At 35.2% G+C, this 25,892-nt stretch overlaps 1 protein-coding gene across 49 annotated transcripts in view; it reads right to left on the reverse strand.

Moving 5' to 3' along the window:
• Nucleotides 1-25,892, reverse strand: part of CLASP2 (cytoplasmic linker associated protein 2) — a 178,362-nt gene that overhangs the window by 113,272 nt on the left and 39,198 nt on the right. For 41 of the 49 annotated variants that reach the window (XM_032861326.1, XM_032861329.1, XM_032861328.1 and 38 more), the window contains one exon: nt 10,561-10,707. In XM_032861326.1, coding sequence (XP_032717217.1) covers nt 10,561-10,707 — 147 coding nt within the window. Of the gene's footprint in view, nt 1-10,560; nt 10,708-11,095; nt 11,307-25,892 lie in introns of those variants that run through there. The other 8 variants (XM_032861374.1, XM_032861372.1, XM_032861371.1 and 5 more) reach the window with 1 other exon arrangement.

A 25,892-nucleotide genomic window follows, 5' to 3' on the forward strand; every position in this document is an offset into this window, starting at 1 on the left:
CCTGACAACAGGTTCCTGTTGGATTTGAAAACTGCTAGGTCAGTGAATGTTTCTCCCTTTCTTTTTAATTTATTTTTAAAAAATGATTTTATTTATTTATTTGTCACAGAGAGAGAGAGAGAGCACAAGTGGAGGAGCGGCAGGTAGAGGGAGAAGCAGGTTGCCCATTGAGCAAGGAGCCTGATGCGGGACTCAATCCCAGGACCCTGGGATCATGACGCAAGTTGGAGGCATTCACTTAACCCCCTAAGCCATCACACATCCTTTTAAAACAAAAACAATAACAATAACAAACATTTTATTTATTTGAGAGAGAGACCGACAGCGAGCAAGCTCTGGTGTAGGGGACAGGCAGAGGGAGGGAGAAGCAGGCTCCCTATAGGGAGCCTGATGAAGGAATCTGGGATCATGACCTGAGCCAACGCTTAATCAACTGAACCACCCAGGCACCCCCTATTCCTCCCCTCCTTGAATGGAATGTCTATTATGGATACTCTGTCCTGATACCACCATTGTATACTGAGCATTTGGGGTGCAAGTAAGATATCTTTTTAGTTCATTAGCCTCTGGATGGACAGCAGGCACACCAGAGAACTCTTGCATGTGACCTGATGCAGACTACAAAATCATGGACTTTGAACCTGATGCTTTAAGTGAGTGGAAACTTCTGAGAAATATCTGTGAGTGTATCTTGTATGTGAAAGGCATGTGAATTTTGTGGTCAGAGGACAAACTGCAATAGGTTGTTTAGAAGGATAGTGGTAACAAATCCTCACATTCTTCAATGCTCCTTTCAAAATGTGACTTTGCAACTCTTCCCATCCAAGAGTGGATTCCCCAGCCAACAGGTGGGGAGAAGTAACCTGGGATTCTTGAGTTGAGACAAGACCTAGGAAAGGCTGGAGGGGTCCCTGATTCCCCAGTTTTGAGCAGGATTAATATCTGAAGAAAAGCTTCCACAATCCCCAGTTTAGGCCTGAAGAACTCCCTTCAAACAATGAATTCACAAAGTTCAAATACACAAGGCAAACCATTATGAACGAAGAGTCACAGGTAACAACAGATTTAGCACTATAGATATTGTCTAGTTATAGACTACAAAATGTACATGAATATAACATTTAAAGAAATAATACACACAGAATTACAAAGATACCAATCAACAAAAGACATCAGGAACAAACAGATGAATTTGGGGGAGGAAGTACCTGACCAACCAGCTATTAAGATTTATAAAGCTAATTATGACAATGTGATTTTAGTGCAGGAAGAGACCAATTAATCAAATGAACAAAACAGAGACTTCAAAAAATGGCCCACAAATATTAAGAAACTTTGATACATGACAAGGAAGTGATTCAGATTAATGCTGAAAGTAGGACCTATGAAAATAATAATGTCATAAAATTCAACAAAATGCTGAGATATAGGTTTATCAAGAAAAAAGGCACTTCCTTACTAAATATTAAAACTTACAGTAGACATTTTTATTCCCTTGGGAGATGGTAGTTATCCAAATTCAAATAAAAAATTCAACCACATACTCCAAAACCACATACTCCAAAAACTAGAGACCAAAAAGAAGAGCAAATAAAATTACCCACAGCACATACTTACAATACTAAGAGAAGACTAATAACACTTCGAACTTCAGTTTACAAGTAAATAGGGAAATATGACATCCAAGGCCAGCAATGTCAACTACAGAGTCCTCACAGAGAGAAAAATCAGAGGAAACTGTATGGAGGACAAAGATCCTGATAGTGGTGGAATGCAGACCTCTACTAAGATTCCCCCCAAGACCACCAGGTAAGTAGCACTTAGAAAGGAGAGCTATCCCTTTAAAGCTTGGTGGATCAAGGAAAGGGAGAAAGAGAAAATGAGGGCTCTACTGTAATAAGATGCTACTGCAGAATTAGAAGCAGAAAGCCCAGGTATCATTTAGTAAAGAAGCTGCCATTTCACTATACCAACAGAAGAGGGCATTCTTGAATGAAAAAACTAAAAATTCTTCCTGGCCTCAAAGAATCACTTGTAAAAAAAATTCTTAGGATAAAAAAAAGAAAAAAAATTCTTAGGATACTTCAGGAAATTTGAATATAGAATGGAAGAGCTTGAAAGGACGTTGAGCATATAGTATAAAAATTTACAAAGAATTGGGACACCTGGGTGGTTCATTCAGTTGGTTAAGCGTCTGCCTTTGGCTCAGGTCATGATCTTAGGGTCCTGGGATGGGAGTCCCACATTGAGCTCCTTGCTCAGTGGGAAGCCTGCTTCTCCCTCTTCCTTTCGCCTGCCTCTCCCCCTGTTTGTGTTCTCTCCTCTCTGACAAGTAAATAAATAAAATCTTAAAAAAAAAAATTACAAAAAATACAAGGTCCAGAAAGAACAAGTTAAATAATGTCACAAAGAAATCAGACAAATCCAGAACCCAGACCATCTAAGACAACTGGCCTAGACTCTTCAAAAAATGTATCAATGTTACGGGTATAAAAGTTGATAATGTGACTGTTTTATACACAATATTATGGAACCTTCTTGCATATGATAATGCTATTATGGATATAATGCAGCATACTTTAAAGTCTTAGGAGGAGCATATTAAATATTTATGGCTGGAATGTCATAACGTCTATAACTTTCCAATTGCTGAGATAAAAAAAGAATGTGTGTGGGAATGTATTTATACAGAGAGTTAAAACAAATATGGCAAACACTAGTTATTCAATCTAGGTGATGAGTGTTCACTGCATTGTCAACTTGGTTATATCCTCAAAATTTTTCTTAGTAAGAAGTCTGGGAAACCATGCACTATAAAACTAAAGTAGGTACAAAGATATAGATCTGGAAAACAAGAAAAGAAACTACAGAAAAGAACTGAAATACATATGACAGTATTCATTAAACGAAGTAAAGGATGTTTTCTTTAATTGCATGGACATTAATTTGCCATGCATTAAGAACATAAATTAAAAGGATATATTGTTACTTTATATAAAAATAAACTCCAGATATACTGAACAAATTAAATGTAAAATAATGTTTTTGAATAAACTGGAAAACATTTGCATAGCCTTGGGACTGGACAATAGTCCTTTTTATTCAGGATAGGAAATTTGGAAGTCATAATGAACAGAACAGATATGTTACCTACCACAACAAAAACTTTTAAGATTTGATGTAAAATGCCACAGACAAAGGAGACACTGAGGAAATATTTAAGACTTTTTAACAAAAGAATAAAAGATCTGAATATTTAAAAGACTGTAACAGACTGATGGGAAGATAAAACAGCCCAATTAAAAGATGGGAAAGAACAACAACATGTAATTTGCAGAAGAGGATATGCTAACTTCATTAATGAATTTAAATACTCTGAACCTCAATAGAATAAAAACTCCAGGAAGGCAGGGTCTTTTTCTTTTGGGTTCACTGATGTTTCCATAGGTTACAAAAGCAGAAACATGCTAAAAGCTTTCAAAAAACATTCACTAGCTGTTGGTCAGATGGATAGGTGGATGGAAAAGTGCAAATTAAAACCAAAAAAGCACAATTCTTCACCTATCTAAATGATAATAATTAACAAGGCTGTTACATTCAATGCTGGAAAAGGAAAATAATGTCTTGATTAAAAACACACCAGGGGCGCCTGGGTGGCTCAGTGGGTGAAAGCCTCTGCCTTCGGCTCAGGTCATGATCTCAGGGTCCTGGGATTGAGCCCCGCATCGGGCTCTCTGCTCAGCGGGGAGCCAGCTTCCCTTCCTCTCTTTACCTGCCTCTCTGCCTACTTGTGATCTCTGTCAAATAAATAAAATCTTAAAAAAAAACCCAAAAAACAAAAATACCCAATCCTTAATTAAACACTGGGAGGAATCTATTCCACAGATTAGAAACACCAGAATTCCAAGTATAATAAGTACATGGAGATCAGCATTCTTCGTAATGGCATAAAATTGTAGACAACATGAATGACCCTGACTTGTGAAAAGTTTATTACATCATGGTATATCAATAATGTGGGATGCATATGAAAAGTTTATTACATCATGGTATATCAATAATGTGGGATGCATATGGCTATCAAAAGGATGTGAGAGCTGTCATTATTGATGTTGAAGAATGAATGTTCTGTGAAAAAAAGGAAGCTGCAAAGTGTTTTACTAGTGTGTTTAGTATGGGCAAACATAAAATCTAATCTGAGTACCTACATAAATGAACATGGAGTAAAATGTGGAAGGATACATATCAAACTTAGCACCCGTTACTGCAGAGCAACAGGAGTAGAGAGGCAAGATACTATTAGATTAAACCTGTTCAATTACTTGAATCTTCCCACTTTGAAACTAAAGTTAAGATAGATAGCATCAGGGATACCTGGGTGGCGCAGGCAGCTGACTGACTGACTCTTGATTTTGGCTCAGGTCATGATCTCAGGGTCCTGGGATTGAGCCCTGTGTTGGTCTGCAATCAGTGGGGAGTCCACCTGAGGATTTCTCTCCCTGTCCCTCTGCCCCCCTCCACCCCAATCTCTCTCAAATAAATAAATCTCAAAAAAAAAAAGATAGCACCAGGGGTTCTTATGATGGATAGTAAAAGATGTGGCATTCATTGTAATTTAACAGAGAAAGGCTATTGGCCAATCCCTAATTTCTAAATGTCAATAATAGTGTTTTGATATATAGGATAAAAATATTTATCACATGCAGTACTGGATAGGAGATGACCCAGAGATGATCGAAGAAAAAGCCTCTGGCCAAGCACTGGGTTCTTGTTTCATCTCTGTTTGTAACTTTCTTATCTTAGATACATCATTTAACTCTCCAAGGCTCAGTTTCTTCACCTGAATTGGGGCCAGATAATCTTTAAGATTAAAGGGGTAAAACATTCTGGTTTAGTATCTTTCCTTACATTAGGAGAAGAAGAGAAGAAAACAAACGCTAACAAAATGCACAAACAGAAAACTTATTTGGTTTTATATAAAGTTCAAAAGCAAGAAATTGAGGTTTATCGGTTAAAAATTTGATTTCTAAGATTAAACACTAAATTATCTGAGATTTCTTTTATTAAATATAGACTGATTCTCAAGATCTTTACTTTTTTATTTCTTATTTTTTATTTCTTATTTTTTAAAATCTTTTTTTTTTTTAAGATTTTATTTATTTATTTGACAGAGAGAGGTCACAAGCAGGCAGAGAGGCAGGCAGAGAGAGAGGAGGAAGCAGGCTCCCTGCTGAGCAGAGAGCCTGATGCGGGGCTCGATCCCAGGACCCTGGGATCATGACCTGAGCCGAAAGCAGAGGCTTTAACCCACTGAGCCACCCAGGCGCCCCTATTTATTATTTTTAAAGATTTTATTTATTTATTTGACAGAAAGAGATCACAAGTAGGAAGAAAGGCAGGCAGAGAGAGAGAGAGAGGGAGAAGCAAGCATCCTGCTGAGCAGAGAGCCCAATGCGGGTCTTGATCCCAGGACCCTGAGATCATGAACCTGAGCCAAAGGCAGAGGCCCTAACCCACTGAGTCACCCAGGTGCCCCTGATCTTTACTTTTTTAAAAAAAGCTTTTATTTATGTATTTGAGAGAGAATACTGGTGCATGCACAAGCAGGGGGAGGGGCAGAGGGAGAGGAAGAAGCAGATGCCCTGCTGATCATGATCTGAGCCACAGGTAGATGCTTAACTGACTGAGCCATCCAGGTGCCCTTTATTTCTTTTAAAGAAAAAAAAAAAAATCAACTTTTTTGTTTGCATGAGGGGAAAAAAATGTGAATGATTAGCATGGAAAACAGATATTTGGACATTCTTAATAAAACCTTATGTCAGACATAAATGAAATAATACAAATATATCAAAAAGATGACTAAGTATTCCTGGATTTGAAAACACAGTAGTTACTTAATTATAAGAATTAAAACTATTTTAAAGCAGTCTTTCACATTAGATGAAAACCATAGAAAGAAAATGCTGTCTACCTGAATGAATGAGCAAGTGAGGGAAAACAACAGAACTCTGAGAACTAATGATTTAGCCAACGACATGTCTCCATATAAGCCTCAGTAAAAAACTAACCTCAAAATCTGGTACAAATTACAAACAATAACAATTATATTACCATCTAATTCAATCTCTGTATTTGAAAAAGAATAGCAGTCAAAGTTATTGGTATAGGAGGGTGATTTCAACAAGAAAATACTAAAAAGCATTTCTACTTAAAACGACAAAACTTCAAGTTGCTTTATTTTCAAATGTTCTATTTTAATGAGAATCATACTAATCGAGCTTTAAGATGGATTTATGGATGTTGAAAGGTAGTGATAATTACTGTAGATTATAATCTCAGAGCTAAAGATCTAGAAGAATACTTATTTACTCGGTGAGATTAGAGTACATAGCATTATAGACAAGTACTTTCTGTGCTTAGTGCACTTATTAGATGCATGACCCCGTGCAAGTTAACTTCTCCAAACTTTAGTTTGCTCATCAATAAAATTAGGATAATAAAGCACCTAACTGTAGGGGTTTTGATTTAAATGAGAGAATATATGTGAGAACACTCAAACATTTAAAAAAAAATTATTACCTAAAATACTCTAGAGATAGAAATATATATTTTTAGTCATTGGAGACAGAGATGGGGGGCTGGGAGGAAGAGAGAGCACACAAGCAGGGGAGAGGAGCAGGAGAGAGAGGGAGAAGCAAGCACCCCAAATGAGCTGGGGGCCTGATGCAGGGCTCAATCCCAGGACCCGAAGATCATGATCTGAGCTGACGGCAGACACTCAACCATCTGAGCCACCCAGGTGCCCCTAGAGATATAAATATTTTAAGCAAACAGGTACCTTCAGCAATTATATTCTAGACCATTAAGCCAAAAGAAAAGAAAACGTGTTTACCTTAATTCCTATTATGAAGTTATAAATGTTATCAGAAAATAACTGTTTAAGGAAATTAATTTTATCCTTACTCTAATTAGTAAAGCACAAAGGTAACACTTTTGACACCAACATAATATGGATTTTTATGGCAATAACGTATCGGTATGGAGTAACCCACAATCCTTTTTTTGATCCTCCCCGACTTAAAGGCCAAACAATTACAATATGAATAGAACAGGCTGGCACGGAGAGCCAAAGAATAATGAAAAACTAACACACACTAAAGATTAAACACAGGTCCTATTGGCTTTAATTAACTGGATAGGATACTTTGCTAAAAATAGCATGCATCTCTTTAATCTTAACATATATCTCTGGGAGAAATAAATTAAACTCCCAAACTATAAGTAGATTCAGTCAGGATTCCAAAGAAGTTCACTTTATTTTTATTTTGGTAATCTTACCTGAAAATGTATTTGCTAAACTCAGTGGACTGCGATGGGCTTCAATGAATATATACATACCACCCCCCTATCTACCATATTACTTTAATAAGGAACTACTCATACCTATCTGTATATTATATACCTAGGAGTAGCAAATGAAATGCCTAGACTGAATCCCCATTATTTCAGAAGCAGAATAGTTATACAGAAAGACAGGGAAACCCAACCTTCAAGTATTTCAAAGTATCAGTTAACAAATAATCCATCTTCTTTGCTTAAGTTACAAAGAGACAGATTTTCATGCAATATAAAATAGAATTAAATTATTCAGAACTGGGCGCCTGGGTGGCTCAGTGGGTTAAGCCGCTGCCTTCGGCTCAGGTCATGATCTCAGGGTCCTGGGATCGAGTCCCACATCAGGCTCTCTGCTCAGCAGGGAGCCTGCTTCCCTCTCTCTCTCTCTCTCTCTGCCTGCCTCTCCATCTACTTGTGATTTCTCTCTGTCAAATAAATAAATAAAATCTTTAAAAAAAAATTAAAAAAAAAAATTATTCAGAACTGAATTTGGCTTATAACCTTCTTGGAGGACACTATGCCAAACTGAAAGAATAACTGTATCTTTTATTCAGTAAGCTTGAGAAATTTATCCCAAGGAAATAACTGGAGATGTGCAAAAAGATGTATGTAAAAGGATAATGGAATTGTTTATAACAGCAAAAAATACTGAAAGCAACCTAGATATTATTTAGCTATGAATAGTTTTCAATTAATAACTTAAGATAATGAGAAAATGCTCCAGGTAAAATACTAGTAAGAGAAAAGGTATACAAAACGATTTAATGGTGCCAATTCTGTCCTCCTAAGAAAACATGTCTTATAAAAATTATTGGAAAAGTGATTATGAAAGCAATTAGAATTACATCATAATTTATCAGTTGATTATACCCACATGTAGTGGTACTGTAGATAGTTTCTATTCCAAATTTTAATTCATGCACACACATTATTTTAATCATATGTTTAATAGTCATCTATCAGGAATATAATAAAAGGGACTGCTATGCTTGAATAGTAAATTGAACTATATGCCAACATTCCTTCTCCAAGATTCTACAACTTCAAGAAAACTTTCTGTAACTAATTTAAAAATCAATAAGCCAGTGCCAAGAACAGAAAATCTACAGTTAAATTTTTAAAGGACTGAGAGCCAAGAAAGGCATTAATTTCTGAAGCAGTATCAATATCCTCTGGCCAGTAGCTCTTTTCTTAGATAGAAAAATAGGTAGTGAACCTAAACAAGCTGTGGCAAGCAAAAGCAAAAACCAAAAAATTGCAGAATGAATCTGCAATTGCTAAAAGAAGAAGGATGAGGGAGAGGATAAGAAGGAATGAAGGCCTCACCCTTATTTTTTTTTTTCCAAAAAAGCTGCTGCTTAGATGGATGATACAATCTGTATTAGTGATTAATGCCTACGATCACAAAAGCTACCTAGCATTTTCATATCTGGTAGGACAACAAACCAGAGAAGGTGAGGTGCCATAAAGAAAATCTTTCTTTAAAAAGAATATCAGATTTTATCAATTCAGTTAACATCAAAATTAAGTGAGCTTTGGTAGGTAAACTACAATCTCAATTTTCATCTAAGAAAGGAGAAAAAAACATGAAATACAGAGCTAATACACACCAATGGCTCAGATTTACAAAAATATTATATATTATCACCATGTATTTCAAATATTAATTCATTTTAAGTCAACTAAGACATTTCATGAAATAAATATCATATATATCAGAAATCTCTAATTCAAAAATCAAGACCAAAAAAATTTTCCTTGCGGTAATTCGAGGTAGCCATTTGTTACAAAAGAAAGAAACCATAGAATATCATACTTTTTTACCAGAGATAAGAATGCATAATAGAAAATACCATGTAATAGGATATGATAACTAACATTTGGATAAGAATATATTCCTATAACTGCAAAACAAAAAGAAGATACCAAAATGTAAATTACTCAAAATACCCAGATAAATCAGTAGGGCATTTCTATTTCACAATATTTACCTATTTTTATGTATAGGAATATATGTAAATATTTGTATATGTTTGCATATAGATATGTAAGTGTGTGTATATATCATACCATCTTTCTTGAGAGTTATATGGCACACAAAAGATAGTTAAAATGAAATATTTATGATATTTTTCCTGCATTTAGAATACATATGACTTGAAATGAATGCTCAGTGGTATAGAAAGATCAAGAGAACACAAGTTACAGGACCTGGTCAAAATATACAGTTTATTTTTCTTTCCTTTATGCTTTTAAAAAGAGATATAGATAAAAAGAGGAAAAGCAAAAATTCTGAAGACGATTTTCCTACCAGTTATAAACAAGGAAAAATCTGTTTTCCCAAGTTACAACTAAAACACACCCAACACAGACACGAAAGAGAGAAAGAAAAAGAGAAAGAAGCTAATGTCCTTTTAGCATTAAATACTTGCTTATTCTAATAGGATTTATTTTATCAGAAAGACCTGCAGAAACTAGCACCTGAAAAGTACTCATGGCTTTCTTATCAGAATATGAAAAAAAACCATAAAAATTTTTAAAAGATTAACAATATGCTAGAAGCAGTTCTAATGTGATCAAAGAATGTACTATGTGCTGTATAACTTCACAAAAACTGTTTTTTCCTATTTATTATTATCTAATTCAGAAACCATTTTTAAGGCAATTTTACTTGACCACCACCCATTTCCCATTGTGACAAATGATTCAATATCCAGGATCTTCAACCATTTTTTCAACACTGAAGTATTCAAGATTCACTACTGGATGAATTTATAGAAATGTTTACATAAATCAGTATTTCTTTAACAACTATAGCACCTGAAAATTAATAGCCAAATTCTGAAAAACCTGCTCAGTCCTTAAAAACAAAAACTAAAACAAAACCCCCAAATCCCAAAACTTCCTTAAATGTCTCCCTTTAAAAATAACATCTGAAAAATGAATACTCTTAAGACTACACTAATCCATAGGAAACAGAAATATACAGTATTTTAAAAACATTTCTGAAAAGGCAGCATATTCTTCTGTGTGTTGCAACAGACTCTCCAGATCTGCAATCGTGCTGCAGTCATGAATAAACATATTCCTCTGAAGTTCTAAGTATGTGTGTCCATATCAAGGGCATGAGGCATGCACATTAGATTTGAAATGGATTTACATTACCTCCAACCTTAGGGCCACCTGCTGAACCAGGCTTCCTTGCACTGTTGACAGGATTTCCGGATGTTTTAGGTGCAGGAACCTTGAAGGCTGAAGCAGTTGATGATGGCCTATTTCCATCCACTGATTCTTCATCATCAAAGCTTTTATCTACACCAAGCATTAGAAAAATGTATTTTAAGAGAACTAAGCTTTGTTCCATTTTCCATAAGACTCAAAATCAAATAAAACTATATATAAAATCATTATTTTCTAAGACGTAATCCAAAATAAAGCTCCTTTGAATAAGCATTTATATATTGGTTAACACCATATAAAATAACCTAGTATAATTTAAAATTTGACTGGAGTATTATCCTATTTTTTTACCTATATATCAAGTCAAAACATAAAACCAAATATATTAACTCTAAGGATAGTAAAAAGCATTTTCTTTTTTTTTTTTGCTACTCATATGAGCATTTTCTGCCAGCTCCTCCCATAGTATATCTTTCAGCACACCCTGCCTTATTCCTTACACCCAGATCCTGCAACTTACAATCACAGATCCGTTTGCAAATCAGTCGCCTCATTCCTCTGAAAGCTCTTAATTTCCCTCACCGTAGGATGCTCCCAATGGTTCACATGGCCAAATACAGTAGATTCGGTACTAATCAAAGATTCTATCAAAAATAGACTGAAACAACCACAGAACCACCACTAAGGTTTGTGCCGGCATTTTTCTTTCTCTTCCCTGCCCTAGGTGCTGTAACAGCCAATCAGCTACAAGGTGACATCATCTTATGGCAGCTACTGCCAGATGAAAGGTAAAAATTCTCCATGTATTTAAAAAATTATCCATGCAGCTATAATCCTTATTCTTTACCTAAAGTTCAAAGGCTTTTAATACAAAGGTTTATAAACCTAAATTTGTTTTCTCTTATGTAATTTACACGAAAATTAATACAAATGTAAAATAAGGTTTTATGCAATATTCATTCTGCTGTGGTGCTTATTATTGCATCAGTAAAACATGGAATATCACAGTGCTCATTACTGTGCATAATTAGCTCTGTAATCTTACAATCTGCTGTTTATTTAGGGCACAGAAACCAAACAATTTGCTTTCATAAATGATTCTAAAATATTCTACCCAAAGCTCCTTTCAGAATATTTATTAATGACCACACTAGTATCATCTCCTTGTATAAAATGGAACCCTCCACCTCCCACACACACAAAAAAAATCGCAAACTGTATGCATTTACTCGTCTGAGAAGATGGTTTTCTCTAGGACCCTGCACAAACCAACCACGACAAACAAGATGGGCGAGGCAGAGAAGCAGATTTACCACAGGCTTCAGATCAATGTCAGAATCTTTTCCTCTCAACCTGCTCCCCCTTACCTATGCAAATACCCAAATCAACTAGAATGAAATCAGTACTACAAAGGGATACTTCCGAGTCCAATTACTGAATATAATTTAAAGAAGATATACCAAATAAGCGGTAAGACTTTTATTTGGAAAAAAAGAAAATCAAATAGACACACCAATATAAAGCCATACTCAATTTCAGCAAGTGTTTTCTTTTTTCTTAAACAGCACAATTTATAAGAAAAAAGTACCTTCACGTTAAAAGACATTTTTTTCCCATTTTTTAGCATATTATTATTAGGGAGCCAGACCAGATCAGTTAAAATCTATGTTCTATATAGGTTTGCTCCGTTAAAAACACTAACACAATCCCAAATAAACTTTTCTGCCACCACCATGTAAAATAAAAAAATATATATAGCTAAGAGAGACACAGTAGACACACAAATCCACAGAAAGATAGGTACTGAAACACCGAGTAGCCAGAAGTTCCCATGGAAACAGTGTTCTGTTCCTACACACACAAGAAATGAAGAGTACATGTCTCTACCACTTAAAAAAATTTAACTCTTAACACTCCCAAACTACTGGGAAATTAAATTTTAACTTTTTATCAAAATAAGGGAGATGAAAGTATATAAATCATAAGTATGCAGCTCAATGAATTTTCACAAAACATGACAGTGTAACCAGTCTCTGGACCAAAAGAGCATTATCAGCATCCTATATGCACCCTCACTGACCTCCCCCAAATCAATTTTTCCTATCAGAGCCAACTAACCAGTCTTGACTTCTAATTCCATAATTGGCTCTGCCCATTCTTGAGCCTTATATGAAAGGAAACATACAATATCTACTCTGGTATCTAGGTTCTTCTCACTCAGTACGTTTGAAGATTCACTTTCATTGCTTATAGTTATCCAGTGTACCACAATTTAGCAATATCCATTCTGTTGATGATAGATCTTTGAGTAGTTGCCAGTTTGAAATTATTATAAAATAGTGTTCCTAAGAGGTAAGCAAACAAAGTTAAAGAGTTCTAAGACTTTGAAGCGTTATTGTGGAAGTAGGAAACACATTAGTTTTGATCGAGTAAGTCAAATATATATATTGTAACCTCTAGGACAAGCAGTACTGGACCAGCCAGAAACCTGGCAGTTTCTTAAAAATGCAAATTCTCCAGCCCCAAGAGAAATCTAATGAGTCAGAAACTCTGGAGATGGGGGCCCAGCATTCTGTGTATTAACAAACCCTCCCAGCAACTCTGAAGCATGGTCAGGCTTAAGAGCCACTGCTCAACAGCAGGAGTTGGCGATTTTTTTTTTCTATAAAGGGCTACAGAGTAATTATTTTAGGCTTTGTAAACCATACATGTGGTCTCTCTCTCTGCAGCTACTCAATTATGCCATTGTAGTGCCAAGGCAGTGATACATGATATGTAAACAAATGGGTGTGGCTGCATCTCAATAAAATTTTATGTCCATCAGGAGGGTACTGGATTTAGCTCGCAAGGAACAGTTTGCCAATCCCTGCTCTAGAGTAACCACTAAAATAAGAGTAACTGTATATAGGGATGTCTGAGTGGCTCAACTGGTTAAGCACCTGCCTTTGACTCAGGTCATGATCCCAGGGTCCTGGGATGGAGTCCCATATCAGGCTCCTTGCTAAGCAGGGAGCCTGCTTCTCCCTCTGCCTACTGCTGTGCTCTCCTCTCTGACAAAGAAATAACAATCTTTTTTTTAAAAAAAAGAGTAACTGTATACATAAACTACAAGATAAATTTTAAAATCTGATTAACTGAAAAGAACCAGGAAGGGGACAAAAAGAAGGACTGAAACAAGTGGAGGAAATAGAAATAGAAGGCAAAGGGGCAAAAATGAAGCCAAATGTATCAGTAACTACCTTAAAAAGTAAATGAACTAAATATTCCAAGTAAAAGACCAATATTGAATTTTAAAAAATAGGTTGCTTAAATAAGATACACTTTACAAAGTCACATAAAGGTAAAATGACAAACTATGGCAAAAACCAATCAACAGAAAGTAGATGCAGCTATTCTAACTTCAAAGCAGTTTGAAAAAGAATTACTAGAGACAGAGACACTCTTAATAATGATAAAGGGGGTCAATCCAACAGGGAAAAAAAATCAGAACCCTAAATTTTTATGTACCCACTAACAAAGCTTCGAAAACATAAATCAAAAAAGGACTTATCTACAGAGCAGAAAAAATTCTTACCACTTCCAATAATGTTATATCTTTTCTTGACAAGCTAATTCATAAAATGAATTCATCATCACAAGTCCCCAAATTAAAAATGTTTTGTAATTTATAGAGATTATAAATATTCTAGGCTTAAAAATATTTTAATTATAAAATATTCAGACCACATCAATTATATTTATCATATGGCACTTCCTGAAATGATACTTTTAAGAGTGAACTAGAAATTGGACTGAAAGTGAGCAGAAACATTGTCTTATTTATCCTATAACCCCATTACCTAGAAAAATCCCAGGATAAGTATCATAGTTAACCCTCTTCCTGCTTCCCACTTTTGTCCTTTCGAGCTTGTTTTCTACATGATGTCCTGTATTGAACAAAGTCAACTAACACCACTGCTCAAAATCCTCTTATGACTCCATAAAAAGGCCTACCAGTACTTCAGTATCTGCAAGATCTTAGATACCATGTAGTTCTCTCTCCAACGTGATCCAACTTGCTGCTCTTGACAAAATAGTGAGAAATGGGGAACAGAATCAGTACTTTTGAATTTCTATTCTGAAGGCCTCATAAGGCAAAGGGAATAGAATTTGAAACCCACATAAAAAAGATATAGAGTCTAAAGGAGATTCCTCCCACTGAATGCTGGTATACCAAATGACAATGCTATCAAGATTAAAGTGAACTGTAAGTAAGCCCTTCTCTTCTTCATCTTCTTCTTCTTCTTCTTTATTTTTATTGGCCCTTCTCTTCTTATAGCCTTTCATTCTTCTTCTCAAAAGAAAGCACCAGACAAGTAAATCAAAAGGAGTACTTGATTAAGGTCAACTGCTTGAAAAGTCAAGAGACTCAAGCCCTTGGAACTTAGTAGGCTCACACTAGTAGTATTCCTACTCCCATGCAACAGCCAAGGCAAATGCAGAATTTTCCTGGAATAAAGACTCTGGCCTCATATTATGTGCACGATAGGGAACAAGACACCATAAGCAAGAATAAACAGAAACAGATGATAGGAAGAAATCCACTAAAAATCCTAGAATTACCGAGCATAGACTATAAAAGCTTTACTAGACAAGGTTGAAAATAATTTCAGGGATCAGAAAATTTAAAGAGTGACAGATTTTTAAATATTTCTTTATCAGAGAGAGAGAGAGAGAGAGAGCAAGAGTATATGCACATGAGCAGAGGAGGGGCAAAGGGAGAGGGAGAGAGAATCCTCAAGCACGCTTCCTGTTGAACTGAGACCAATGCAGGGCCCAATCGCGGGACCCTGAGATCACGACTGAGCCAAAATCAGGAGTCAGACATTCAACAGACTAAGCTACCCAGGTGCCCCCCAAAGTTTCAGATTTTTAAAAAACAACCGAACAGAACTTCTAGAAATATAATAAATATAATTTAAATTCAGTGGGCAGGCATGACAGATTAGATACAGCTCAAGTGTACTGGAAGATAAATCAGAAAAAAATCACCTGGAATACTTTTAGAAGGTACTTTAATATTTACTGAATAAAAAGGATTAAATATAGAAAGCATGATTATACTGACACCTTTGTTCTTATTACAATGTTTCAAAAAGAAATTACTATGGTTTGGTGCAGAAAATGAACAAGATGAACTTAGTAAAAAGTGCTAAAGGAAAAAAATTAATAAAGAGGCAAGCTGCGTTATGTGTGTGATGGAAATGGAAAAGGAGGAGAGAAAAAGGAGAGTAGCTGGTAAGAGTAGGAGAAAAAGATGGAGATAACAGATGGGGAGGAAGAAGTGATGGTGACAGAATGCAGGAGGAGATGAAAATAAAGAGGGAAATGGAGGAGAAGGGAAGAAGAGAGATGGAGGAAGGGTGTGGGATAGGGCAGATGTTAAGAAATAAAAAGAAGCCCAAGTAGAAGGTATATGAATACCTTTTGTTGCAATCATATAATAATGGCACACTGTTCTCAGCAAGCACTGAGAGATGACTGGCCCATAATCCCTTTCATAATGCCTGAAAGCCAGTAAATTCTGAGAGTCCAGCTTTAGCACGTCTTTTTTTTTTTTTTTTTTAAACTCTGGCATAGTTAACATACAGGGTTATATTAGTTTCAGGTGTACAATATAGTGATTCAATAATTCTATCCATTATTCAGTACTCATCCTGTTACGTGTACTTTTAATCCCCTTCACCTATTACATCCATCCCCCTACTCACCTCCCTTCTGGTAACCATCAGTTTGTTTTCATTGTTAAGAGCATTTCTTGGTTTGTCTTTTTCTTTGTTCCTTTGTTGTGTTTCTTAAATTCCACATAGGAGGAAATCATATGACATTTGTCTTTCTCTGACTTATTTCACTTAACATTATACTCTCCAGATCCATCCATGTTGTTGCAAATGGCAACATTTCATTCCTTTTTATGGCTGAGTAATCTTTGTATATTAATGAATGCTAACCCTTTCTTGGATATGTCATTTGCAAATATCTTCTCCCATTCCGTAGGTTGTCTTTTAGTTTTGTTGACTATTTTGCTCTGCATAAGCTTTTTATTCTGATGTAGTCCCAATAGTTTATTTTTGCTTTTGTTTCCCTTGCCTTAGCAAACATATTGAGAAAAATGTTGCTATGGCCAGTATCACAGAAATTACTGCCTGTGCTCTTCTAGGATTCTTAGGGTTTCAGGTCTCACTTTTAGGCAGGTCCTTATTGCATTTGAGTTTATTTTTGTGTATGGTCTAAGAAAGTGGGCCAGTTTCATTCTTTTGGATGTAGCTGTCCAGTTATCCCAACACCATTTGTTGAAGAGACTTATCTTTTTCCCATTGCATATACCTGCCTCCTTTGTTAAGGATTAATTGACTATAATCATGGATTTCTGGGCTCTCTATTCTGTTCCAGTGATCTATGTTTTGATCACTACAGCTTTATAGTGTATCTTGAAATTTGGGACTGTGATACCTCCAGTTTTAGTCTTCTTTTTCAAGACTGCTTTGACTCTTTGGGGACTTCTGTGGTTCCATACAAAGTTTAGGACTGTTTGTTCTAGTTCTATGAAAAATGTTGTTGGTATTTTGAAAGGGACTGCATTAAATATGTAGATTTCTTTGAAGAGCATAGACATTTTAACAATATTTGTTCTTCCAATCCATGAGCACAGAATATCTTTCCATTTGTTTGTGTCACCTTCAATTTCTTTCATCAATGTTTTATAGTTTTTCAGAGTATAGCTCTTTCACTGCCTTGACTACATTTAATACTAGGTATTTTATTATTTTTGGTGCAACTGTAGATGGGATTATTTTCTTAATTTCTCTTTCTGATGTTTCATTATTAGTGTAGAAAAATGCAATGGTTTTCTGTACAATGATTTTGTGTCCTGTGACTTACTGAATTCATTTGTCACTAGTGCTATGACTGAATTCATTTATCAGTAGTAGTATGATGGAATCTTTCAGGTTTTTATATATAGTATCACGTTATTTTGCAAACAGGGAAACTTTAATTTTTTTCTTACCAGTCTAGATGCCTTTTATTTCTTTTTCTTGGACTTCGAGTACTATGTTGAATCAAAGTTATTATTTTGGATCTTAAGGGAAAAGCTCTCAGTTTTTCACCATTAAGTATGATGTTAGCTGTGGGTTTTTCATATATGGCTTTTATTATGTTGAAGTATGTTCCTTCTAAACCTACTTTGTTGAGAGTTTTTATCAAAAATGGATGTTGTATCTTTTCAAATGCTTTTTCTGTGTCTACTGAAATGATCATATGGTTTTATTTACTTATCTCAGAGAGCATGACCTAGAGTAAGAGCATAAGTAGGAAGAACAGCAATGGAAGAGGGAAAAGCAGGCTCCCAGAGAGCCTGATGTGGGGCTTGATCCCAGGACCCTGAGATCATGACCTGAGCCAAAGGCAGACATTTAACCAACTGAGCCACTTAGGAGCCCCTGATCATACGGTTTTTAAACTCTCTTTCTCTTGTTGATGTGATTTATGTACCATGTTGATTGATTTGTGAATACTGAACCACCCTTAGATCACCCCCACCCTTAGTGGGGCTAAATCCCACTTGATCATGGTAAATGATTTTTAATTTATTGTTGGATTCAATTTGCTAAAATTTTGTTAATGATGTTTACATCTATGTTCATTAGAGATACTGGCCCGTAGTGTTCTCTCTCTCTCTCTCTCTTTTTTTTTTTTTTTGTAGTGTCTTTGTCTGGTTTTGGTATCAGAGTGATGTTGGCTTCATAGAATGGATATGTAAGCTTCCCTCCTCTTCTATTTTTTTTGGAATAGTTTGAGAACAGGTTATTAACTTTTCTTTAAATTGTTTTGTCTTTTAAAATTCATTTGGTAGCAAAATCTAAACTGATTTTAACTTAGTTTATGGCAAAACACGTGAACTGACATGAGGTTATTTATTGTTATTTACTTCACTCATTGTGAATTTGCATATATTTAACTGCAAAAATATTAATATGCTTGATTATAAGGTGAAGCCCCAGACCCAGCTGGAGTTGTTGCACCATACATGGTTTATGACCATTACTTTTCTAAAATCTGACCTATTCAAAATTCCAAAACATAGCTGGTCCCCAAGTTTCAGATATGAACTGTAAACTTGTATTACCATAATGAAATCACTTCATTTTTTTCTTCTTCCCTTCAAAGGAAAGCCACATATTCAAATGGCTATTCAAACTTTTCAATTCACTTTTATGATTACATGTATTCCAAAACCTGAAATTTCTGCTTCTGAATTCACATAAAGGATGAAAAATCCCTCTATTCTAAAATGGCAAACAATAGATAGGAAAGCTAAAACTTTATACCGTATCTCATTTAAAAAATTCATTTTGTGGGGCTTTTCTTCAGTAAACCAACTAGTTCACAAAGAAGAACCCACAACACCATAGATTTTCACGCACAAATAATACTATTTCATATTAAGTAGCTTCTTATACCAAAGTTCCTCTTTTCTCTTGAAGCTATATCCTTCCCTATTCTAATTAAAACAGTGAGTAAGAGGCCTCTGGATTCCTGAATGGTTTTAGTTTTACCTTCTTACGTATCTAACAATGACCACGGTCATATATAACAGATAAATTAGTCACTGAGATTAGGAAACAATAATCACTATAAGTTATAGTACCACAGGTATTTCAGAAAACTGGTTTCAATTGCCTGCACTCCCCATTCTGCTTTTACAATAGAATACTCTCCTTGGCTTTCCTCTGATCTCTAGCTCAGTCTCTTCCTCCTTTATCCAATCAGTAATGCTGAATATCTTTTCTCTGGATTACACACTTTCTAATTGTCTTCCTTCATTCTCAACAGTTCAAAACATCTCTACGCTGGGGGCACCTGGGTGGCTCACTGGGTTAAAGCCTCTGCCTTCAGCTCAGGTCATGATCCCAGAGTCCTGGGATCGAGCCCTGAATTGGGCTCTCTGCTCAGTGGGGAGCCTGCTTCCCCTTCTCTCTCTCTGCCTGCTTGTGATCTCTGTCTGTCAAATAAATAAATAAAATCTTTAAAAAAAAACAACAAACATCTTTACGCTGACAACTCTCAAATGTTTGTCTTTAGCCTATACCATCTTTGACCTATACCATTCCAAACCTAAATACTCAACTGCCCTACTAAACATCTCCCCCATGGATATCTTGAAGGTATCTCTAATCTGACATATATAACGTAACACCAGTACCATCTCCAAACCTGTTCTCTGTTCTCCCTAAGTCTACCTCTATCCCAGTAAATGACATCACCATTGATTTAGCTACTCAAGCTCACAATGTAGGAGCCCCATTCCAAGTTCTCTGCCCCACATGGATTATCTATTAATAATTCTTGTTGTATATAACTCCAAGTTATATCTCAAATCTACCTAATTTCTCTTTACTTCTGGTGCCATTCCTAATCTAAGACCAGACCAGTATCCTCTCTGCCTATATTGTTAGAACAACTTCTTACCTGGTCTCCCTGCTTCCATTCTCAACCTTCCAAACCCCAAAGAAGACAATGAGATCATCTAAAAATGTAATTTGGATCAGTGGCTGCTGAAACTGTTAAATGAAAAACTATTATAAATAACAGATCAGGCTGACAACACCCGAACCCAATGTTCAATATTAATATACCAAAAAAAAAAAAAAAGATAATCAGACACGGCATGGCTCCCAATAAAAACGCATGATGCATAATACCACCTATAAAAATGTGTGCCAAAAACTGCCCAAGAAACAAAAACAAAAAATTAGACCTGATTCTGATCAAGCCATTAAAAGAATTTTTAATTTTCAGGAAACAAAGCGGATATAAAATCCTAAAAAACAAGAACGTAAAACCACCGCGGCAATGTAATTATCAAAATCTAGTATGTGGGAAAACTTCACCTGAGAGATATTGTTTTTCTTCAACAAATAAGTGGCAAGAGGAGAAAAAGAAAGACAACTGCTACAGATGACTAGAGCGTAAAGCGATATATCAACCAATTACAATGATGAACCTTGTCTGAATTAAAACTCAAACTGTAAAAAGATACTTAGGAAACAACTGAGTAAATCTGAACACTGAATATTTGATACTAAGGGTTAATTTTTTAGGTGTGAAAACTGGTTGTCAATAAAATATGTCCTGGTTACAAATAAGCTGTTTTTTAAAAAGTTCTCTTTTTAAAAAGACTAAGTTTTACTTTACTTTACATGTATGAATACATGTGCATGTGTGTCCACACACCCATCCCCCGGTCCTACAGGGTAGGTAGGGCTGAGAAAGATAAGTAGGGTTACAGATAACTAAAGACTGGCTATCTATTGATAATTTCTTGAAGCTGGATAGTAGGTAGTAACAGAGGTTTGTCACAATATTCTTTATTTCTGGGTATGTATGAAATTCTTCCTTAAAAGAACTATGATAATTTGAATTACCTTGCTCTCTTGCTTAAAACCCTGTAATGGAACCCCAATAAAATTATAAGCAACATCGTTAAGACCACAGAAAGTGAGGCAGAACAAAGTATGTGAAATCAGCATCCAAAAGATAGCAACAAATTCTCATAAAATGCAAATTTAAAGGATGGAAAGCTTTTGAAGAATAAAACCACAGCAAAGCTGCAACTCAGAATTCTCAGAAGCAGATTGACACAGCAGTGAGGACTGATCTACCTCGCAGAATGACAGAGAAGTGACACTCTCTAAGCCAATAAGTACAGGAATGATTTGCAAGGAATCACTGAAAACCTATGAAATTATTTCATCATTAAGCTCTTTCCACCCACAACTCAGAAAGCTCAATATTTTACAAATAAATATGCATGTGCATGAGTGTACACACACACACACACACACACACACACTTCTGTAAAAATGGAACCATCAGAAAAGGGAAAAAAAATTCTTGTTATCATATAAACTTTTAATTGCTAAAAGTAAAATCTTAATGGAAGGGCTGGATAAGGAAGTCAAGGAGATCCCCTAGAATACAAGGGAAAAGAGAAAGACATAAAACTTAGGAAAAGAGACAAAACATAATGGACAGTGAATCAACATGGGAGATTCAATATTTGACTGGTAACAATTCTGTAAGGAGAGACTAAAGCTAATGACGGGGAGAAACTTATTAAAAAAAATAACAGAGAAGGATTTCTCAGAGCTAAAGAAAATAATAGGCCTTCAGATGTAAAATACTCCAACAGTACACATTAAAATGTATAAATGTATTCAATTTAAACAAAAACAAAAAATTTCAGTAAAGTGACTAGAAATTAAAAATCCAGGTACTTCAAAATAAAACAATGGCCAAATTTTAATATTCACATAAAGATGCTGTGTTTTCAGCAGCATAATTAATCTTAAATTGTTAATAATTTTATTTAAAAAAATAAAGTCCATCTCATATAAAGTTGAAAAGAAACCAAGAAATTTCATAAAGTCTCTTAAAATTTCTAGGTAATCATTAACTTAATTAAAAAGCTACTTGAAGACTTATCCTTTTCTTTAAAGGAGCCCATAAAAAATTTAAGCCCATTAAAAATTTAAGCCCTTTGATAGTTCAATGACGTTAGGGGGCAGACATAACTTAAAAACATTACTTGGTATTAATAAAATTAAAAACAACATATTTTACAATAGCCATAATATCAAAGTAAATAATAAATGATGCTTATAAGATTTATTTATTGTAAGTTTTTTTATTTATTCATTTGAGAGAGACAGAGAGAGGGAGAACACAAGCAGGGGGAAAAGGCAGAGCGGGGAGGGAGGAGGAGACTTCCCGCTGAGCAAGAAGTCTGCTGCAGGGCTCAATCCCAGGATCCTGGGATCATAACTTGAGCCAAAGGCAGACACTTAATGGACTGAGCCACCCAGGTGCCCCCATAAGGTTTATTTAGAACCCTCACAGAAACTAGTCATTTTGGGTAAATTTTCATGACAACTATACTTGGTTATAATAGCTGTCAAGAGCATCAACTATACATTCTACAATGTACCCCCCCCCCAAAAAAAGATGTAAACCATTTCTTTCAAGACTCAGATTCATTAGCAACTTTTATGTTGGAAGATATGTTGCTCCTAGTGTCCTAAGACCTTGCACCCAGATTGGTAAAAGGAACCTGTTTCAAGAAGGCTAAGAGTTTTGATCTTAGTGCCCACTACTGCCACCTATATTGCTGAATGCCCAGTCTTTTGTCCCTTGTAATTTACTTTTTCTCTTTATAGACTCTGTTGTCCCCATTATCACTGCTCCAAGAAATAAAAAAGTTTGGCCTTTTCGCCACTAAGTTAAAGGGTTGCCTTCTTTCAGTGATTTGTGTTAACCCAATTCTAGCATAGCACATAGAATATTCAAGGGTATAGAAGAGGAGATACCTGCTCAGCACTAATTTCTTGCTATTGTTCCCTTCCTACCAAATCAGTAGTGATATGTCAGTTTGTAGTGGTCTAGAAGGCTTCCCTTCAGAAAGTCAAGGTTATATCATGACTTGTGTATGTTTTCTAAAAAATTCATGTTTGGAAGAATAGACTGTTGAAATGCTCTAAGTGTAGAAACAATTTGCAACAAAACCATATTTCTTTCCAGCCATGCTGCAGCATAACAACAAAAGGCCAAATTCCTCTCATGAGCTTTTGAGGCAGATTGCAGGGCTCAGTGCCACATAATAATCCTACAGGTTTTTAAACTCTATCTGATTTGACTATCCAGAGCTACTTCACAATTATCTGACTACTTGGTTTTATATTCTTGGGTAAGGATAAAAACCAAACAGAAATGCACATGAGAGCCACCCTCAACAACTCTTCACTTGATAGTCATTACAGTGTTTCAAAAACCCGAGTTTGCCTAGAAATAAAACTGTTATTAAAATCTTTCATATGGGGGTGCCTGGGTGGCTCAGTGGATTAAAGACTCTGCCTTCAGTTCAGGCCATGATCCTAGGGTCCTGGGATCAAGCCCCACATCAGGCTCTCTGCTCAGTGGGGAGCCTGCTTCCCTTTCTCTCTGCCTGCCTCTCTGCCTACTTGTGATCTCTGTCAAATAAATAAATAAATAAATAAAATCTTTAAAAAAAAATCTTTCATATAAAAAAAAATCTTTCATATGGTCTTGAAGTTAAGCTTATATAACAAATATTTAATAGATAATAGATTGATAACCAGAATACATCAAAAAACAACACAAAAGCCAAATAAGAACAAGAAAAAAGCTGGCTAAGGATGCCAGAACATAATCCATAGAAAAGGAAATACAAATAACCAAACATCTGAAGATGATCAACCTTATTAGACAACAGAAATGTTTTTAAAAGGGTAAAATATTTTTCATTCATTTGACAGGTAAAATTTAAAACTAGTAATAGTGAGAACTGAAAAGAATGCAGGACAGCAGGCACTGATGGTGGGAATATAAGTGGTAAAGCCTCTTTTGGAGGAAATTAGTTAGAACCAACACAATCTGAAATGAATAAAAACTTAGATACAAAAATTCTACCTCTAGGGTATTGTAAGAAACATACACGTGTATATGTATACACACATATTATTTGTAGAAACGGGTTTCAGAATCATTTAGAAAACTACATGATTAAACAACTTAAAATTCTATAAAAGAAATGGTTATGATATATCCATACTATGGAATATTACACAACAGTTCAAAGAAGACAGTTACACATGAGGACATTAAAAAAAAAAAAAAAGAAAAAAGAAAAAAGAAAAAAGAAAAAAGAAAAACTCTATGCCATACCAAGTAGATGTAGCAGATGGCAAAAATACTTTCAGAACAATATTGTTTATATGCACACAATAAAAACAAAACCATTTATTTTGATACTTAATATACATGTAAGGGACAGTAAAAGGTATGCAGACACCACACTAATAAAAGTGGTCACCAGGGGCGCCTGGGTGGCTCAGTGGGTTAAAGCCTCTGCCTTTGGCTCAGATCATGATCACAGGGTCCTGGGATGGAGCCCCGCATCGGGCTCTCTGCTCAGCAGGGAGCCGGCTTCCTCCTCTCTCTCTCTCTCTCTGCCTGCTTCTCTGCCTACTTGTAATCTCTGTCAAATTAATAAATAAAATCTTTAAAAAAATAAATAAAAGTGTTCACCACTGTTTATATCTGGGCTTGAAGGTGGTTCAGAGGGGAAACTATCTGCAGTGTTTAAATTTTAAAAAGAAGATATTTCTGTTAATTAAAATAAAAAATTAGAAACAACACAGGTTAGGAATGACATAATCCATTTGTTACACATGTTTACATGATACTAGTATAATATATGTGTACTATATGTGAGAAAGATCAATATAGAGAGTATATGAAACTGTTAAGAACTAGAAATCGCAAGATTACCTGTTACTATATATCTTCACTATTTAGAGCTCCTATTTTTATCTTTTAAATTAATTATTTTTTGAAGTAAACACTATGTCCAACATGGGGTTCAAACTCACAACCCCAAGATCAAGAGTATCATGCTTTACCCACTGAGCCAATCAGGTTGCCCCCCCCAGATTTCCTATTTTTAAATTAAGATGTATTACTATAATTATCAAAAAATAAAAGTATTTCCATTTTGAAGAACAGGATGAGCAGGAAGGTTACCCTCTGAACTTCGTAAAAGGCTGTTACTTTGACTTTTTAAAATCAGTACATTCCTAAGTAGTTGGAATGTATTTATGTATTGCTTGAAAAGAAAAGTAAAGATACACTAACAGTCATCAAATCTATGTTTAAGAATGAAATAAAAGCTGGATATGGCCCCAATCAAATGCAACATTTAGAGTTACCAGTAAATTAAGGTTTAAAACATAAATAAATATATAAACTTGGCAATGCCCTTAAGTATATGAGAACTTAATTTGCTAATTTTGATGGATTTTGCCTTAAAAATTAATAGTTAAAATTATTTCCAAAACGACATAAAACAGTTATGTAAATCCTTGGAATAAACCATTACAATACCAAAAGAAAATATACTCTATTTCTATTAACATGTACATACAGTTTAAATGACTATTTACCAACGCCATCATTTTGGTATACATTTGCATCCCATTCCTCATAGTCCCAAGGGGACAAACTCCTAAGAGAGAAGTCATTATATCATCATAAGGAAGGATAAAACTGTTAGACTTAAAACTTCCAAATACAGACCAGTCTTCCTTGAGAACCTAATGAAAAATACACAGAATATTTTTCAGGAACTTTAAGTTCCCCTTCATACACATCTCTGGCATTGATACTATAATATATACCTCTAAGCATATTAACAAAAGCTT

This window comes from Lontra canadensis, unplaced genomic scaffold, assembly GCF_010015895.1.
Source record: "Lontra canadensis isolate GAN:19392208 unplaced genomic scaffold, GSC_riverotter_1.0 scaffold20, whole genome shotgun sequence".
Lineage (NCBI taxonomy): Eukaryota > Metazoa > Chordata > Mammalia > Carnivora > Mustelidae > Lontra > Lontra canadensis.